At 40.5% G+C, this 19,902-nt stretch overlaps 2 protein-coding genes across 2 annotated transcripts in view; one reads left to right on the forward strand and one right to left on the reverse strand.

Moving 5' to 3' along the window:
* On the reverse strand, positions 1-18,729 carry LOC126293369 (nucleoside diphosphate-linked moiety X motif 17-like). The gene is made up of 4 exons (XM_049986571.1): positions 18,196-18,729; positions 17,919-18,120; positions 15,313-15,569; positions 1-445 (listed from the first exon to the last, which is right to left on the reverse strand). The coding sequence occupies exons 1-4, from the start codon at positions 18,727-18,729 to the stop codon at positions 149-151; spliced, it is 1,290 nt and encodes a 429-aa protein (XP_049842528.1). The 3' UTR covers positions 1-148.
* Positions 18,420-19,902, forward strand: part of LOC126293370 (ubiquitin-conjugating enzyme E2 Z-like) — a 35,990-nt gene continuing 34,507 nt past the window's right edge. Inside the window, exon 1 of the mRNA XM_049986572.1 lies at positions 18,420-18,885. Within this exon, the coding sequence (XP_049842529.1) occupies positions 18,752-18,885 (134 nt within the window). The 5' untranslated portion in view covers positions 18,420-18,751. The remainder of the gene's footprint in view (positions 18,886-19,902) is intronic.

Genomic DNA, 19,902 nt, shown 5'->3' on the forward strand with positions numbered 1-19,902 from the left:
TAAAAGTCTTTAAATATATTTTGCAAAACCATTACCATTAAAAAATAGTACTGTAAACATTGTGAGGCATTTTCTTACAGAGTGCCAACTATCACAGATTTGTACGGCCCACAATATACATACAGGGCTATGGCTCTACTTTAGTGTGCTATATCCGACAGCTTTCAAAGCTTTTATTGCAGCTGCCTTTCACTCCTCCGCATCCTCCCCTCGAACTGTCTTTGAGACGCAGCCAGCCATAGAGGGCCGCCTGCACCCCGGTTAGGGGTTCGTCAAGCCACGGAGCCAGGAACATCGATGACAGGGCGGTCAGCTTGGGTGTCATGTCACTGCCTGGCTCCGCTTTCCACTGCAGGACTGTACGACTGGTCGCGTTGTCGGATACCAGTGCCCTCACGTCCTCTTCGTTCAGCCAGACACATGCCTGTACTTCATCTGGATCTAGCTGCAATACAAAGGAAACTGTTACAAAAGGATGTGACTAAACAATTTTTTAACAAAGTTTTGCTTCATCTAAACATCTGTGAAGGGTTAGACTCAAAGGAGGCAATTAAGAGAAAATAAGCCTTACAAAACTAAAAGGGTTACTGTACTGGGGGAAAGTAGGGGGAGTGGGATTCTGTTTAAAAAGTGCACTTCTGTGAAGTTAAAATCTGATGCTGTAAAAAACCTCACACTATGTCACTTCACTTCATGAAATCTTTAAGATAAATGTATGCGAACACTTGCTTTACCCTGTCTTCGCTTCTTAATGATGTGGATATTGTCCAGGAATGCTGCAGGATTACTTTGCTATGATAGCAACGTCCAAGTTCCTAAGTGCCATCCAACTGAAAAACAGCACTAGCCCACTGAGTCACACACAGTTGTTGTTGAACACTAATTTTTGTACTAACAACTGTGCATTTAAAAAGGTATGCTTATTGCCTAGTATGTACATGGAGGTAGTATTTGTGACTTTTTTGGTATGAAAATACAGCACAGATATGTTTAAACAGCTTACCTTACTGCTGCATATAACAAACCTAATTGTATCTTAGGGATGTATGCAATGTAGTCAGTTTTTTATACCTTTTCTTGACTACGTTACAATGTTCATCACCTAAGGACAGGGAGCAAATAAGTAGTGTGTATTAACTGTAGTCGGGGGGGGCAATGCTTTGTCTAACAAAGTATGTGCTGTAAGCAAGCATGAGCGGACAACCAGACACCAGTGAGACAGGATGTGATGGTGCCCTGCTTAGTGTTGCACAAAAACACCCCACATAATAATACCTCTGCCTCTACCCCAAACCATTCACTGCACCAGAGAACTATCTTCACACTCAGTACAATTAGTAAAAAAGCATTACGTATTTGCACAATTTATTTCTCTACAGCATAAGCTGAAGCAGTAACGTGATGCTTCAGGGACCCCATACAAAAACAAATATAAATGAATTTAAATGGCTTGATCGCGCTGACCACGAAAAGCATGTTGTTTTCTCTTTCCAATACTTTATAGACTGTTGTTCAGACACAACGCTGTTCCTTTGTTTCAAAATTATAATACTAAGGGAAAAAAGTGTATGATATCCGTCGAGTGACACAGTTTCAGAATTATATTGACCCATTACCCAGCGCTCTGAAGGGGGTTGAAGGTGATGAAATTAATTTTAAAAACAAAATCATGTCAGAGTGACTGATCTTACTCCACAGAAACATTCATTCCTCATACTTATACAGTGTACAGGTTTAAAGACAGCTAAGCGTATGGTATTGTGTAGTCACTGATGCACTGGGAAGTTGTATTCAGTATCGACTTGGTAATATAGTGACACAATCTTCTTAATTACATTCATGAATATGGTGCAGGGAAAAACAACAAACTAGATTAAACTGTTGATCGAACAGTACAGGGGTGCACTGGCAGTTTTTATTTATTTATCATAATTACAGCCTATTAACTGAAAAGCTAAAATAGGCCGTACAAGCCACATTTTCTTGGATAATTGTAAGTTGTGTATTAATTATGAAACTTCCTGGCAGCAGATTAAAACTGTGTGCTGGACTGAGACTCGAACTCGGGACTTTTGCCTTGTGTATTAATTATTTATTTCTGGTACATAATTTAAAAAATGAGATTAAAAAACTATTACTACTGCTACAAAAATACTTTGACACTTAACCAATTACCCAGCTACTAAACTACTACAAACACTACAGAGTTCGCTCACTTACTTTGGTGCATTGGTCGTTTCTACTACTAGATCTGTCGTCGTCATACTCCTGTCAACAGCCATAGTCTGCTGGGTTCCTTGGGCATTGGGCAGCACGTCAGCAGCATTTCCACTGTAGCGAGTAATTCCGACCATCACTGTTACTTCTTGAACTCCACACTTCCGTGATCACTTGCACCAATGCAATGGAGATTCTTGGGACAGTATTTTACTCAGTGGTCACCTCAACCTGTGATCTTCTCTCCATCTGCAGAGTATGTCGTCTAGCTTGGAAGGCAGCACGGTGACTTGGGGCTGAATGTCTTGGCCTTCCTTGATACTGGGGCTGCAGTATAGATAAAGATTTGCCACGTCGACTCTCTCCTTAATGCTGCTTTGGAATCCCATATCCTTAATACCTTATGTCAATTACAGCTGCTTCTACGTAGTACGTGCAGTCCCACAATGTGTGTGTCTCGGTGTGCCCGCACTGCCGCGGGTGTATCTTGTCTTCTCATTTTATATAGATGCATGGCATAAGGGCCATAGCCATACAGGTAATGTATCAGTCCTCTCGATGAGTTAAAAAATCTCATTTGTAATCTCTTCCTGATGTTAAGGAGAAATTCATATGTTCTATCAGTGCCTGAAGTATCCCATTCATTTTGCCACAGTTGTAATTTGCGATCTTTTATTGGCCTTTTCCGAACTGGTCTCAGTTTAGAGCACTCTTTGTACTTCCATTTGATTGGCATTCTTTAACATGTGGACAGAGTGGTTTGTGGCAGCAGGGGATAGTAGTTGGCCACGCACCCTCGAGAGCTCAGTTTGTGGGCGACATGCCTGATCGCAGAAGTAGTGTGGCAGTTTGGCACGATAAACTGGTAGTTCGGGAGCTCAGCATGCCTCATCTGCCATTCACCGTAACCAGGATTGCAGATTAGGTGCGCTCTCCACTCCATCACAACAGTACAGCCTGTGGAGACTGAAGAAGCCACGGACGAAGAGGCAGCCACTGCCTCTATACCGTATATTAGCGCACCATAAGGAAAAATGACACATATTGAAGAAGCACCAAGTCAAAACTGTCTTTTCCCTGCCTGATAAAAAATGAGCTTTATTGGAAAGTGTCGAAGATGACCTCAGTTTGCAGAAGGCCAGTGTATACCAGATTCCATATCCATGTGGGATGACATATTGGACAGACGATGCCAGCGAGAACATTAGAGATGCACTCAACTGATGTATCCCAATGCGTCAAGGGTTGCAGAGCACTGTTTATCCAAGAACCCCATGATGGAGTACAAATGTACCAGGATCTTGGCACAGACTTCTAAATACTGGGACAGTGTCATTAGGGAGGCCATACAAATTTGTGGCCAGGACAATCTCATCAACAGACTGCAGCTATAGTCTTACGCAAGGCTTGGGAACCAGCACCGAGTTTAATTAACGAGACTCTCAGTACATAAAATGGTCTGGCAAGTAGGCTGAAAAGAGAACTTATATCAACGTTAACACAGATGCCGACGCTAGCACCTCTGTGACCGCTGACGCTAACACACGGACGGAGTGGCTCGCAGGGACGGGGGATATTAGTCGGCCACACACCCTCACCTCAGTTCGTCGGCACACCTGAGAATGGTGACATGTCTAATCATTGAAATATTATGTCCTTAGGACACTATGAACTGGCAGTACTCTTGTGGACTGCTCAATCAACAAATATGCTAGGAGAAACTGAAGAATCACTACATTAGTGTAAAGCTCAAATGTAACAGTCAAGTGTACTTCGTGTGCCTCTTGAATGAATACACCCATCTTGCAGGTTCCACTTCAAACATGGTTACTTACAGAGTTGTAAAACTACCGTAGGCTCTCTTAAGTAGGCGTAGACTAGTTTTCCTAGTTCCCTTGGTCGGTCAAGACATAACTGTGTTACCCGTATGGTAGGTGTATTGCATACTTATCGGTGTTACCTTATTTGGATTGCTTTGTTTGTGTATGCAGTCAGTGTCTCCACAGATTCCCCTAGAAATTGGAAGGAGTGAGCAAATACAGGATGATTTCCTTCACCATGTACAAACTCTGGGGACTGATGAGAGGATACGGAACAAAAAAGGTATAACGAACTTATGTGCGGAAGAGCACGGTTTCCATACTAGAGACCATGTATTTAATCATACAGTGTTAAAGAGACTGCAGTCTAATACACAGTGTACCACGCAGCCACAGTCACAGTATATGTTGAAAATGGTTTCCACGTGCCTTAACGCATGCAAGTACATGCTATAACATATTCTGTCTCGCATGTTCACATCGGACAGGCTGCATCAGAAGTGTCAAAGGCAGCATGAATATGCTCACACGTGTCTGCATCCGGAATGGGATGCATACATGATGCTTTCGAGATAGCCCCACAACCAGAAATTGCATGGGTTGAGATCCAGTGAATGAGCTGGCCATGCAAGTGAACACCCCCCCCCCCCCCCCCCCATCTGATCCACCAACCACAGAAGACACGAGTGAGATGTGTCAGGACATTAATGGCGAAGTGGGCTGGAGCACCATCATGTAGCAGCCACATAACCGTTCGAATCATCAAGGGCATTTCTTCCAGCAGGCAAAGTCACCCACAAGAAACACTCAGTTACGGTCTGCTAGGCGACGTGGGAAGAAGACTGGTCCCAAACTATAGTCAGCAATTATCCTGCCCCATACATTCCAGCTGCACCGATCCTACAGATGACTTTTGAATTTTGAAGGTACCACTCGGCGGCGTAAAGGTGGCCTCATCTGTGAATAAGATGGATGACACAAATCACGAAATCGAGGGTGCCTGATGACGACACCAGTAACAAAACTGCTATGATGTGGAAAGTCTGTGGCTATTAAGCCCTGTACACAGTATAAGTGATAATAATAGTAACAACTGTCGCGGAGAATGTTCTACACGGTAGTCTTGCTTACCCTGTTCTGCAGGGTCAACTGCCTGGTATTAATACGGCAGTCGCCTTCCACATTGTTGATCATATTTTCCTCCAAGTCTGGTGTCCGAACATTTTGGGTATGTCCTTCATGTTTTCTTACTGCCTGAAACGACCCTGTCTCAGACAAATGGCAAACCACTGTTGCAAACATTGAATGCTCTGGTTGTGGTCAGTGGGGATAGGTCTCCTGATAGAACCTTGCTAAGTGCCGCTTATTGCCATTTGCCTTTCTGTAAGTAGACACCACGTCAGCAAGCTCTCGATTCGAATACGGAACTGTTCTGTACAATGCTGTATCACACCCACTACAAGTTGAGTGAGCAAGCGAAGTGAATCTGACACATTACCAATTACTATGGCAGGAGAGGGCACTAAGGCATGATGTATGAGGAACAGTACCTCCCTCTAGGAAGAAACTACTCATACTGCTACTGTGGTTGCGTGATACAGCGCATATTAGACCACAGTCTCTGTAACAAAATATGATTGAGTATATGATCTCTAATATGGAAACCACGCATTTCCGGACATAAGTTCATTAGACCTTATTTGTTCCGTATCCTCTCATCGATCAAGTTCCCAGAGTTTGTACATGGTGGGAAAAAAAATAACCCTGTATGTGTAACCTATAGAACATTTCTGTTCTATACAGTTATTCTCCTGTCTGTTACTCAAAAATAAACAATGTCTACAGCAACACTGAAACTGCAAATTGTTGATATGTATTGTGGAAACAAATAGATGATGCAGTAAAAATCAAAATACAGATTTAGACAGTCGAAACTCCAGGTTAGAATATTACAATGTAAGGCGAAGATAGATTGCTACTTCCTGTAAACTGACAAATTAAGTTGCAGAGAGGCACAATTAAAAGTGCCTGTCTGCAACTTACTGTATCATCTTTGTGGTAAGTAGCAATCCACCTTTCATTCCATTGTTAAAATACAGATTTATCATGTAGCAATAGAAAAAGATAGTTTTGTGAAAGAAAAGAACACAACAAACGTATCAAACATCGAACTTCCTGGCAGATTAAATCATATCAGCGCACACTCCGCTGCAGAGTGAAAATCTCATTCTGGTATCAAACATCGCTTCATCAAGCTTCTACAAAACATTTTTCTGTTGTTTTGCAAACAATTTCCTTACTGGTCAATAAAAATAGGAAACAGTTGCCTTTGATCATGTTGAACATTCTATTAGGAACAAAATAATAAAAGATGTACAACTTTGCCTTACTCCTTTCTTCCCCAGCATTTGAGGCTTTAATGAAACAAACTGGTTACATGTTTATCATTGAGAGTGTTTTCCATCACTGGCCTCTACTTCCTCCCATCTTTCGGGCAGTGTACGAATCCCACGTCGAAAAAATTGTTCATCTTTTAAAGTGATCCACGAATCGATCCAATTTGTGCCTTCTTCATGAGATCAGAAGTCTTGGTCAGCCTGGCCATGAGCCATTGATCTAAACAAGTGATAGAGGGAACAATGTCTGGAGAATACGGTTGGTGGGGTATCACTTCAAATTTTAACTTTGTCAAGCACTTTTTGACCTCTTTTGCAACGTGAAGACACCAGCAACAAAACTGCTATGGTGTGGACAGTCTGTGGCGATTAAGCCCTGTACACAAGGTCAAGTGTTGTCGTTCTGCAAAATCACTTTATCGTGCCTCTCGCAGTATTGTGGCCGTTTTATCTTGTAATGCTCAGCTCAGACGGATTAATTGTGTTCGATAACGAGCATCTGTGATTGTTTCACTTTGTTTTAACACCTCATAGTACACGACGCTGAGCTGGTCCCATCAAATGCAGAGCATGATCTTGGAGCTGTGAAAATTCGGTTTGGCCATCAACATGGAAGCGTGGCTGGGATATCCCCATGCTTTTTTGCATTTAGGGTTATCCTAGTTAACCCATTTTTCGTCCCCAGACATAATGCGATCCAGAAATCCCTTCCGTTTTTAACTCTGATGCAACTGTTCACAAACGCCATTCAATGTCTCTTGGTTTCAGCTCACACAGGACCCAAGTTCCTCCTTTCTGAATCATACCTATTACCTTGAGACGTTTTGAAATGGATTACTGAGTAACTCCAACTAATCGTGCCAATTCTTCTTGAGTTTGATGCGAGTTTTCACTCAGCAATGTCTCCAATTCTGCATCTTCAAAAACATTCTCTCTCCCACCACTATGCTGGTCCAGGATGTTAAAAATCACCATTCTTGAAGCATTGAAACCACTCACGAGACGGTCTTTCTCTAATAGTGTCCTTACCATATGTACGTGAGAGCATTCGATTAGACTCAGCCGCTGTTTTCTTCATACTGAAACATAACAGTGACACCTCCTGCAAATGACGAGAATTAGGCTTGTAAACTGACATTTTCAATCAAGAACAACTTTATGATGCAGTCACAAATCGACTCATGTTTGAATGAGGTTATGTTGACTGGGGTCCAAGGTAACTGCCTGGCATCTGCAATCTGTTTCTTTCGACTGTTGTCGGCTCCCAGTTTCCTTCACACACATTCGTTTGTTTCTTTTCCTAGCAATACTACTGGAAATCCTACCATTTACAGTCATTTATCTAATGAACTGTAGTTTTGGTAGATCACATCTCTAATTAACAATCGCCAAAGCAGTATCTTGAAATATACAAGCTCCTTATAAAAAGAGGCCATCTCTAAAAGCTCATTGCAATAGTGCCAAATCATTTTAAATACATACCTGTTTACTACGTGTAAATAATCAGTTTACATAGTAATGCGGAATGAGCACTGTAGATAAAAAACAATTCAAGATATGTGCAGCTCCCTGATAACAATCTGTATTCATAAGCAGAAGAAAAACAAGGTCAAAGCTTTTTTTATCTGATCTTATGAATACCTAAGTTTCCACTTTTCCACACATACAGGAGAGCGACGTTCAATTGTCCCGTACATGTGTCTCACTCACTCACTGTCCCCTGACTTCCCATGCTTCACCTCCATAATAGATTTCCCTGGGATGTTGGAGGACTCTTCAAAAAACTGCAAGTTTTGCTGATGACACAAGAATATTGATAAATTAATATCTAGGGTTTGGAATACAGTTTATACTCTGGGGCAAAAGACTAACAGATCGCTGATACACATCAGGCAGGAAATAGAAAATCCCTACATATTTGAAAACAATGTAAATGAATACCTTATCAGCCACTCCAATAGTTTATCAGAGTACTGGGACTATGGACTGTAAAATTATGCTTAGTAACTCTAATGTCCATAATGTTCACTTTCTCAATATAAACATACCTGACATGCTTTCTTTGAAATATTAGATGTGAAGAGACAAATACAGTAGTATAAGAGAAAGAGCAGTAGTTCTTTCCACTGTGTCTATAATTCCATAATTAGCAATGAGAGGATTAGTGCCAGTCATAATTTGTTGTCAGAAGGGAAAGCTGGAGCACAGCATAACAGGGAAGTTATGTCATAAATTTTGAAAAATATATTTGTAAGACTTTTTTTTCAGATTCCTTAACAAATCATCAAAAGTTCACAGACTCATTCTGACTTGGAAATTGATGTATTTATTGAGAATATTAAATACAACAGTAAATTATTAGTATGCCACAATGCGAGTCAGGGCACCTAATACATACTGGCGAACAGTGTAGTAAGTATGAGGAACTATGTTCATCTTGGTATAGCTTGGGTTCTTCAAATGCTTCTCAACACAAACTACAATTAATTTGCTGAAACTAATATTTAGAATCTTTTTTTTTAAATAGGCCTACTACACTTTTTTCTGGCACATGTTGTATCAACTATGATTTTTACCTCTCCTACAGAGAAATGTCTCCATTGCCATCCTTATTCCTGATCAGTTTACCAATATAGTGAACTGGGTGCTTGCTTGGGAACTCCATGAAACATAATTGTCTTGGCTGGCATATCATCATCTACTTGCCCTCATTTTGACCTTTAGCATCTTCATTGTCTGAGTACTCTGAAGGATCACAAGGCTCCACAAAAGTTAGCTTCTTTTGAAGACAGACTTCTCATGTTGGATTGCATTTTATTTTCCTGTTTTGTCTTCCACTGTGTTGAACAATCTTCAAATGCTTTTTTAACTGCATTATCTACTTCAATGTATCTCATTCCCTCTATTTTTATGGTTGCTTATTCTTTCATCAACTTTAGAAAAACGTCTAAAAGTATCACAACCAACTAAATTCTAACATGGTGCATCTCCTTCGGTTCTTTCTAAGACTCACTATGACCCTCATGATTGTCAGTAGCTCCAAGAACAGGGGTTGCACTATTCACATCATTTTAACAGTCTGAGATTAAAATGCTAAACTATGCTCCATAGGGAAGTGTCATATAATTTCACAAGTTTCAAAAAAAGGTGCTTTCTCAGAATGCAATATGATAAATTTGTGTGTGATTATGGCCATAAATTAGAGCATTTGTTTGTGACTATACATGATAGAGAGAACGTTATATTATGATAAAAATTTATTTCAAACAACGGAAAATCCAGGATGGAATATAACACTATTATGAAAAGGATAGTTACTACTCACCAAATAGTGGAGATTCTGGGTCACAAATAGGCCGCAACAAAAAGACTGTCAGAAAGTGAACTTTCGGCCAACAAGACCTTTGTTGTTGTTGTTTCGGGGAAGGAGACCAGACAGCGAGGTCATCGGTCTCATCGGATTAGGGAAGGATAGGGAAGGAAGTCGGCCATGCCCTTTGAAAGGAACCATCCCGGCATTTGCCTGGAGCGATTTAGGGAAATCACAGAAAACCTAAATCAGGATGGCCAGACACGGGAATGAACCGTCGTCCTCCCGAATGCGAGTCCAGTGCGACAAAACCTTTGTCAGAAACATGTACATCGTGCTCGCGTGCGCGCGCGCCTGCGCCCCCCCCCCCACCCACACACACACACACACACACTCCATTCTGCTGCTGCTGAGTACACCACCCAATATGACGTTCTTCATTTGAATGATTGCTTTACAGCCTGTGCACTCTGGATACTTCCCACCAACACCAGATTTTCTGAATTGCACAGGTGGGAACTCTCCCTGCAATATATCCTATATTTCCGTAACCCACCTGGCCTCAACCTTTGTCAGTCATTGTCCTTACCCAACTAGCCCCTTCACTGTTCCCACTCCAGAACCACACAGCCACCTATTCCACCAACAAACCCACAGTCGTTTGCACCTAGCTGCCCCACCTTTTTCTATCTCATCCCTGTGTGCTCCCACAAGCAGCACTTTACCACCCCCCACCCCTACTCTGCTATCCCTCCCCTCCCTACTCCACTCTCCTGCTTACCCCCATCATGTGCTGCTGCTCGCATACTAGCCTCAGGAATCAGTGACTGTGTGTGTGTGTGTGTGTGTGTGTGTGTGTGTGTGTGTGTGTGTGTGTGTGTGTGTGTGTGTGTGTGTGTGCGGGCGGGCGGGCAGGCAGGCAGGCACACGCGCACGCCTGCATGTGAGGGTGTTGGTTTATTTCCGACGAAGGCCTTGTTGGCCAAAAGCTCACTTTCCGACAGTCTTTTTGTTGTGCCTATCGGTGACTCAGCATCTCTTATGGTGAATAGCAACTATCCTTTCCATAATATTGTTACAAAAATTTAGTTTCCATACTTCGTAACACACTTTTTTTTCCCCACTGTTCAGCAAAGATGAATTTTAATCACTTCCAAACTACACGTGCCACTGGTGATAACAAATGACAATTACAAAAGATTAAACAAGGCTACCAACATGAAAACTTATACCCAAATCCAAATGTTACACTGTGCCTCATGTTACACTGTACTTTACAGCAGCCAAGAGTGGCTGCTTCTGGCAGTTAATGTATAACTTGACTTGTTATGGGATTTACAGATTTTATCTGTGAATGAAAGAATAGTTAAACACCAATGGTAGCTTAATATTAACCTTCAAGTATTTCCTCTGCAAGAAGAATGGGTCTTAAGAAAATCAATGTGATGTCTGTGGTTGTCACATGTTCTCAGTGACATTTTTTACTATTATCTACAAGCAAGAAAACTTGCATTTCCAAGATTATAATTGTTTCGAAAATGAAAGTCACATTCAAAATACAGCTAATGGCTGCATTTTGATCATTTGTACTTCCAAGACAGGCTTTAGGAAGGAATAGATAACTACTGGAAGTCCACATCTACAGCAATACTCTGCAGGGTGGATGTTCCTTCCCACTGTAGCCTATCAGTTTTTAGGGTTTCTTCCTGTTCCTTTCTGGAACAGAGACTGGAAATTGGGACTGATGAAATGCCTCTGTTCGTTCAGTAATTACTTTGATCTCATCTTTGCAGTCTGCACTGGCGTGTCATAAAGGGAGTTGATGAAGACCTCTAAATTATTTAATTAATACTATTTTTCGAAACTTTAAATATAGGCTTTCGCGGGACCATCAGTGCCTATCGTGTGAGCATCTGCCAGTTCAGGTTCGGGCTTCATTTCCTGTGACACATTCCCGTGGGTCAAACAGACCTGTCACCAGTCATATTGCCCTTCCTTGTGTATGTTCAATAGCTCTCGTTATGCTATTTGGTACAAGTTCCATATCCTCGAGCGATATTCTAGTATGCACTGCCGGAATGTTTTGTATGCAACCTCCTTTGGAGAGCGATTGCATTTTCCTTGTGCCATACCTGTCAACTGAGGACTACCTCCCATCCCCCATTTTTACTTAAGTGGCATAACTGGTTGTTCTGTGCAAATTGCTGGCAGCTAAGATGCAGTAATCAAAAGGTGACTGACTTCCATTCTGCCTGCAAACACATGCAGCAGGCTGCACAAATTTCTTTGAAATTCCTTACTGTCCATTACAGTCTCATTCACAGATTAGTTTAGATATACTTTCTGTACCATAAATACGCAATGAGGAGATTATTCAGGATGTAGAACATGTCATAAAACAAGAACACATAATACACATTTGCAAGAAAAAAGAAATATACAATTTTTTTCCCACGGTCCAAAGTGAAATAGTGAACTATTCCTAAATGTTTTCATTTGGAGGTAATAAATTTGTCACAAAACATGTAAATGTACAATAAACATAGGTGCATGCAAAAGTTCTTAGTCTATTGCAGTCACACACCACCAAACAGAAAACCACTGTTCACACTGACCACATTACTGACACTTAAGATATGCAGAATTCAGATTTCAAACATGTTATTTGAGATTTCTAAAAGTATATAAATCATTTGGGCACTGACAAATTCTTTGGGATGCTCATAAACTGAACTTTAGGTAAAACTCCACTTATGGTGTCAGCGGCTTTTGCAATAAATGATGTAGTTGGTAACTCTTTGCATTGTGAATGATTAGGCACAATGGCACAACCAGTGAGAAAATAATGCTCAATAAATGCCATCATGATGCGCAGTGTACGAAATTACGTGACAGCGAAATGGAAATACACTGTGCAGAATGTTGTTGTGTAAAACATAATACTCCAGAAAATTTGAACTGTAGTCATAGGTTCCTGCATAACAACCACCTCAGAAATTGGGACATTTAGAAAATACCTAACAAAGTCTTTGAAACCATCATTGGACTACGCTACAGGTCAGTCCATCACCACAACGTGTTTTCTTCCACTCACGCGTGTTGGCTTCAGCATCACAGAACCAAACTGTGACAGTGAAATACAAAAAATATACCCAAAGAAATCCTGTCACATTCCGAGAAACATATTGTACACGAAATGCATGCAAAAATTAGTAACCTATTTTACAACCCATAACAGCCAGATCTATAATCTTCAACCCCACACCATTCACGTCAAAAAACACAGGAAACGAACCGCCAATAGCAGCACACAGCCGTAGAGCCCCAAATGCCATAAGTGCCTTTAACTGAACTTTATTAGTAACCCGACAATTTATAGCTGCTGCCAGGTTGTGGACATTTTTCTCGACCAAAGCGACTTTCAATCTTAATAAAGATTTTTCCTAGTGTTTATTCCATGAACTGAGCTGTTTATGTGAAAGTGGCGTATTATTTATAACACATTTCCCTGTGGAATAAAATATTACAAAGCAGGAATTAGTATTTTCACTTCCTTGAACAGGCCTCTACAATGTGTTCTTGAGTTCACACCACAAATAATGTGTATTACAAGTTTTTGTACATGGACAACTTAGGCTTGGCTTATGAGATATTCTGAAAATTATCTGTATCTATAAATATATAGTCTGCAAATCACTGTGAAGTGTATGTCAGGGTGCTTAGAACGATACCAGGTGTTACAGATTTTTCCTTGTACCAACTGTGCACAGAGCACAGAAAGAAATGCTTTCTATGCACAGTTAATTAGTCTAATACTTGTTTTCACGATCCTAACAGTAGCGATACATAAGGGGATGAATATCTTTAGATTCTTCAATTAATATTGCCCCCTCGAAACTTTCTATGTGTCTTTTATGGGATAATCTTCAAGTGTCTGCCAATTCATGTTTTTCAACATTCCTGAAGACTCTCTCATGTCTCAAACAAAGATGTGACTATTCGGCAGCTTTTCTTTGTTTATACTCGGTGTCTCCAGGTAACCCTATCTGGTATAAATCACACACACTTAAGAGAGAATCTAGGATTGGTCGAGAAATGATTTGTGAGCAATCTCCTTTTTTGACTGACTGCATTTTTCCACTATTCTGCCACGGACTTAAGTCTGCCACTGTAGAACGAAAGTAAGTAAAGTATGCTAACTTTCTTATTTTTTACTGTTCGTACACGACATCATACACAGTGCAAATAAAGATTTGTTTAAGCAGTTTACACGTATCATAATGCCAATCCCACAAGCCTTATCGCTTCTCTGCATTAAGCTTTGTACGTCTCATCCCTCAACATAATACTGTTCTACATCTCCATCCAGATCCGTACTCTGCAAATCACTGTGAAGTGTGTGGCAGAGTGAACATCCCATTGGACCAGTTGTTCGGGTTTCTTCCAGTTCCATTCACATATGGATCACAAGAAGAAAGTCTGTTTGAATACCTCTGTGCGTGCAATAATTATTCTAATCTTATTTTCGCAATCCCTATGTGATCGATATATACAGGGTTGTAGAATATTGTCAAGAGTCATCATTTAAAGCCACTTTTTGGAACTTTGTCAGGAGAATTTCCCAGAATAGTTTACATCTCTTTTCAAGAGTCTTCCAGTTCAGTTCCTTCAGTATCTCTGTGACACTCTTCCATGGATCAAACAAATCTTTGACCATTCTTGCTGACCTTCTCTGTATGTGTTAAATATCCCCTGTTAGTCCTTCCTGGTACAGGTCGTACACACTTGAGCAATATTCTGGAACTAGTCACACAAGTGATTTGTAAGTAGTCTCTTTTGTAGACAGACTGCACTTCCCCAGTATTGTACCAATAAACTGAAGTGTACTACCTGCTTTCCCATGAATGAATCTATGTGATCATTCTATTTCATATCCCTACAAAGCATGTCACCCTGGTATTTGTACGAGTTGCCTGATTCCAACAGTGACTCACTGATATTACAGTCCCAGGATATCACTTTTTTTTTTCCTTGTAAGAAGCGCACAGTTTTACATTTCTGAACATTTAAAGCAAGTTGCTGATATTTTTGCCACTTTGAAATCTTATCGAAATGTGCCTGAATATTTATGCAGCTTCTCTCAGACAGTATTTCATTGTAGAGAACTGCATCATCTGCAAAAAGCCTGAGGTTGCTATTAATATTGTCTGCAACGTCATTAATATACAACACGAACAGCAAGGATCCAGAGACACTTCCCTGGTGCACATCCGAAGTCATCTGACGGTGACTCTCTATCCAAGATTACAGGCTGCGTCCTCCGTACCTAAAAATCCTCAATCCAGTTCCAAATTTCACTCGATATCCCATATGATCGTACTTTTGACAATAACCTTAAGTGTGGTACTGAGTCAAATGCTGCATGTACCTGACTACCTTGATCCAAAACTTTCAGTATGTCACAAGAGGAAAGTGCGAGTAGGGTTGCACATAATCGATGTTTTCGGAATCCATGCACGTTGGCATTGTGGAAGTACTGTTGGCAAAACCAGAAAGACGAGAGGCATACCTTTATTGCATTCTGAAGCTCATCCTTGTTCTTCGAAATGACGACATGAAGGTACACGACTGCGTGGTGATACCGCGGAGGGCCCGCCGGCAAGAAGGGGGGGAATACAGACTCCCAAAGGCACAACACACGCACAGAGGGTCCCTGTGAAGTTGATGGCGACTGCCTGCTTTCTGGGCAAAGGTCGGCGTTCAGACAGAGGCCGGTTTCCTCATACAGCTCACGCAGCCCACCTTCCACCAAACTCTCTCCAGACTCTGTGAGCAAAGGATGAGTTCCATTATCTTCTGCCATCTGCATCTGCAAACATTTACAATACATCTTCATTATTACTCTGCAATTCACAGTTTAGAGTCTGGCAGAGGCTGTTTCTCTACTGTTCCGCTCTTGAACGGCACTTGGAAAAAACGAGCAGATAAATTTTTCTGAGTGAGCTCTGATTTTATCATGATCATTTCTCCCAATGTTAGTGGGTGCCAATACAGTATTTTAGTAGTTGGAGGAATAGTTGTCAACTGAAATTTCATGAGATCTTGCCGCAACGAAAAACGCCTCTGTTTTATGGATTGCCACCCCAATGCACGTATCGTACCCGTGGTGCTGTCTCGCCTATTTTGTGATAATAAAATGTGGGCTGCTCTTCTTTGAAGCTTTTTGACGTCCTCCATCAGTCCCATTAGATGCGGATTTCACACCACACACAGTACTCCAAAAGCGAGCAGACAAGTGTGGTGTAGAGAGTGTTTTTAGCAGACATGATGCACTTTCTAAGTGTTCTGCCAATAGATCACTGTCTTTTGTTTGCTTTACCCACAGCATTATCTATGTGATCATTCCAATTTAAGTTACCCTTTAGATTTGTGTGATTTATTTAACATAATCAAAATTTAGCAGATATCTCTTAGTACTCATATGGGTGACTTCACATTATTCGTTACTTAGAGCCAATTGTCATTTTTTTGCAAAATACGGATATCTTGTCTAAATCATTTTGCAATTGGTTTTCATCATTGCATCATCTGAGGACTTCACAAGGTGGTAAATGACAGTATCATCTGCAAACAATCTGAGAGGGTTGCTCAGATTGTCTCCTATGTCGTTTATGTTCATCAGGAACAGCAGAGGACCTATAACACTTCCTTGGGGAATGCCAGATATAACTTCTGCTTTACGCAATGACTATCTATCGTTTCCTACAAACTGTGACCCTTCTGACAGGAGCTCCCACAACTAAGGTGATAGCCCATAGGCATGCACTGTGATTTGAAGACACTTGCGAGGAACAATATGAAAAGCCTTCTGGAAATCTACAAATATGGAATCTATTTGATGTCCCCTGTTGATAGCACTCATTACTTCATGAGAATGGAGAGCCAGTTGTGTCTCAAAAGAACAATATTTTCTGAATCACTGCTATTTGTCAATAAATCGTTTTCTTCTGGGTAATTCACAATGTTCAAATACAGCACATGTTCAAAAATCCTATTGCAAATTGACATAGTCAACTGGGTCTGTAATTCAGTGGATTTCTCCTATTTCCTTTCTTGTTCTTTTACAAGAAGTAGTGACCAACAACCCCTGTGGGAGGTAAAATGTCATCACAGCTGGAAACACAATTAGTTGCTACACAGAAGTACACAAGTAGTAAAAAATTGCAGATGTCACAGTTCTGGGTAGGGAAATGTGACAAATATGCCTTTAGCAAGTGTATTTGTTCCTATATTACACACAAGATTATGACTCAAAAAAGAGTAGGCCTACTTATTCGTAACTCATTCTGACTACTTACATTTGTTGTAAAGGCTGTAGATTTTCTTCAGTCAGTCATAAAGCAAGACCCATTTTTATTTTCTTCTCCAAGGCTGACAACACAAGTGACTTTAAGTATAGGTTGCACACTGTTTGAGATATTTTGGCACAGGAAAGGGGGCATGGGCGAATAGGAGTGCTGGGCTGTAAGTTTGTACTCAACTGCTTAGGTATACAGTGTACATCAAAGAGTGTCATATTTTTAGTTTACTGGCTTCAAAAGCGTAACAAAAGACCTTCCCCCTTTCTTTCTTTCTGGGCAGATTAGGCAGACATGATTAGTGTATTCCAAGCAAAGGTCCAAAAAAGATTGTAGTACATGTGTAGTGAGGACATAATAACATGATTATTATATGAAGTCATCCTTAATATACAGATACTTAATATTCATCAATTTCCGTGCGAATTTTTTTGTTGAATGATTATTATGAATTTGCTCTGACAAAAGTTAGTTATGATCTTAACATAGGATATGATGTGCAATATTTGCCAGCTCTTTCCATAATTTAATGAAATCCACATATTTGACCTAAGTACGGTATTTTTTTTTTTTTTTAAATGTGTGTCCACTGACTGTTGCCTGTTTCTACTCCATACTGAATCGATTTGGGAAGTGGCCGCAAATGAGTTAGGAGGCTTTAAGGTCTTCACAAGTTGTCTACAACTGACCCAGCCTTCTGACATGTCTCAGAAGCATTTAGAAGTAATTTATATATTAAAAAAATGTACACATTCGTCAACTGCATATGTTTAAAAGTATTTCATCCCTCAATACGTCTGTAAAAGCAAAAGCTTACCAATATTTCCACCGGGTGGTACCCAGGCTCCTGGAAATGACCGCATGTGACCCGACCTTTGGGTCAAAAGAATATGTGAATCCGAAGATTCCAGGACAACAGCCACTCCAACATGAACTCCACGGTTTAGGGTGCTCTCCGGGATTGATAGAGCAGCCTCCTCCGTTTCTTCCAATAACATAACTGGGCATGTCGGGGAATGCTACAACAATATTTGACATTGTTTTGTTGCTTAGTGCAGGGATTTGATATAAAATGCCGTTATCTTTTGTTTTACCTGCAACACCACATTTCCGAAGTCCGCTGTTCCACTAGAATAAAGTTTTTCGTCTGACAATGATTTTTCTCGTTTAACGTTCACAAAATTCGGACTTGCGGGATATAATACCAGCACGTCTTCTTCCAGTTTGCAGCCGACATTTACAGATAAACTATTTGGCGTGAAATAATTAACAAGACAGTCTACAAATCTGGCTATTTTAACTGTGTCGCTATTTTCCAAAGTTTTTATCCCCACTAATATTCTGCGTAAAGAATTCGCACTATTTACCGCACTAGCCATTTTATCACTATTACTTCTCTGATCTGATTGCATTGTGCGCCTGCTGGTGTTGACGGAACTTCTTTGGTGGTTTACGTGAAACTTGCCCCTCCTGTCATCTGTTTCACAGACGTGATGGCGAGCGCAAGTTGTTTGTGTTGCAGTCTGCTGTGCTGTGCACAGCGTTAAGTTTGGACAGTTGCCGCAATCTCGATAAAATTGCTGCAGAGTTTCATCAAATTTGGGCTTATTTTTATGCCTTTTCGTCATTGCGTGACCATATAAACGAAAAATGGCAAAGCCACAAAATATTAAAGTTGTTGCTGTTACTGCTGTCAGTTCATTAGGTTCGGATTGGGACCCTATTACAAATACAGATTGGCAGAAGGAGACGCCGTCAGCACAATGTCTTCTGAGGATTAAAAGGTTCGTAGATACGTCTAGACCTCAATAACAATGATGACATTTCTGTACAGACAATTCAGCACGTGTTACGTTGATTAATATCAATGATGCAATACCATATCTCATTTAAAATTTGCATGGAGTATTCGCTATCATATCTGAAAGCAATGTTTGCAGCATTCTGTAGTGTAACCAATGGTTTGTTTTCGGAATTTTATCGAACACATTTTCAACGAGAAATGTGAGATTGTTACCAAAATTTGCGACTCGTATTACGTGCTCCATTGTACGGCTTGTTCAATTTCAGAAGGAATTGTTAGAAAACTATACAGTCTGTGACATAATCCATATATGAAATTCTCCTTTCAAGTTATCCTCTTTGCAACCTAATCCATTGTAGCTTGAGAGGGAAAGCAATTCTAAAGCAGTTTTTATTATTTTTGGAGAGCGGTATACACTCATAATATACTTGTTTTCCATAGACGGTGTCGGAAAACGAGCAGTAATTAAGTTATACGCGGAAATTGACAACTAACTTTCAGACAACTACCAGGTTGTAACAAATAGTATTTATATTGTTTGTTGAGCTCTAACGACTTACTCAATTGAATGTGCTGGCTGCTGTTTGCTTCAAACCGTCTGTTGTTTCCAACATTTCATTAACTGCCTTAGTAGTGATCCAAAAATTATGTTCATTATTCATACACTTGTGTAGCCTGCCGAAAGGCATAATTCCCATCTTCTGACAATGCAAGAAGACGAGATAAAAAGTGATGCAAAATAGAGGTCTTTCAAATTTTCTCTCTTGTGAGAAGCACATTAATTTGTCATACAAGTAAAGTGAAACTGTGTGTCTTTTTATTTATTATATTTATTCTTACCATGAAAACACTATTAAAAGGATTCCTTGGCTGGTGTGTGATAGTGCCACATGTCCTCCCAATGCCCTCTTAAATCTAGGTTGTGGTGAGAGATAGCATAGCCCCATGGCTTGATTATGTTGGACTGTGATAATTTGTGAATTTGCAGTAACACATT

This window comes from Schistocerca gregaria, chromosome 10 (assembly GCF_023897955.1).
Source record: "Schistocerca gregaria isolate iqSchGreg1 chromosome 10, iqSchGreg1.2, whole genome shotgun sequence".
Lineage (NCBI taxonomy): Eukaryota > Metazoa > Arthropoda > Insecta > Orthoptera > Acrididae > Schistocerca > Schistocerca gregaria.

What these genes read in the sequence shown, in the direction of transcription:
- LOC126293369 (XM_049986571.1), bottom strand. Translation starts at nt 18,729, where the DNA reads ATGACGAAAAGGCATAAAAATAAGCCCAAATTTGATGAAACTCTGCAG. An exon ending in TCGGAAATGTGGTGTTGCAG is followed by an intron (nt 18,121 to 18,195) that starts GTAAAACAAAAG and finishes ATATTGTTGTAG; the next exon opens with CATTCCCCGACATGCCCAGT. An exon ending in AGCTTCAGAATGCAATAAAG is followed by an intron (nt 446 to 15,312) that starts GTATGCCTCTCG and finishes TTTGTATTGCAG; the next exon opens with CTAGATCCAGATGAAGTACA.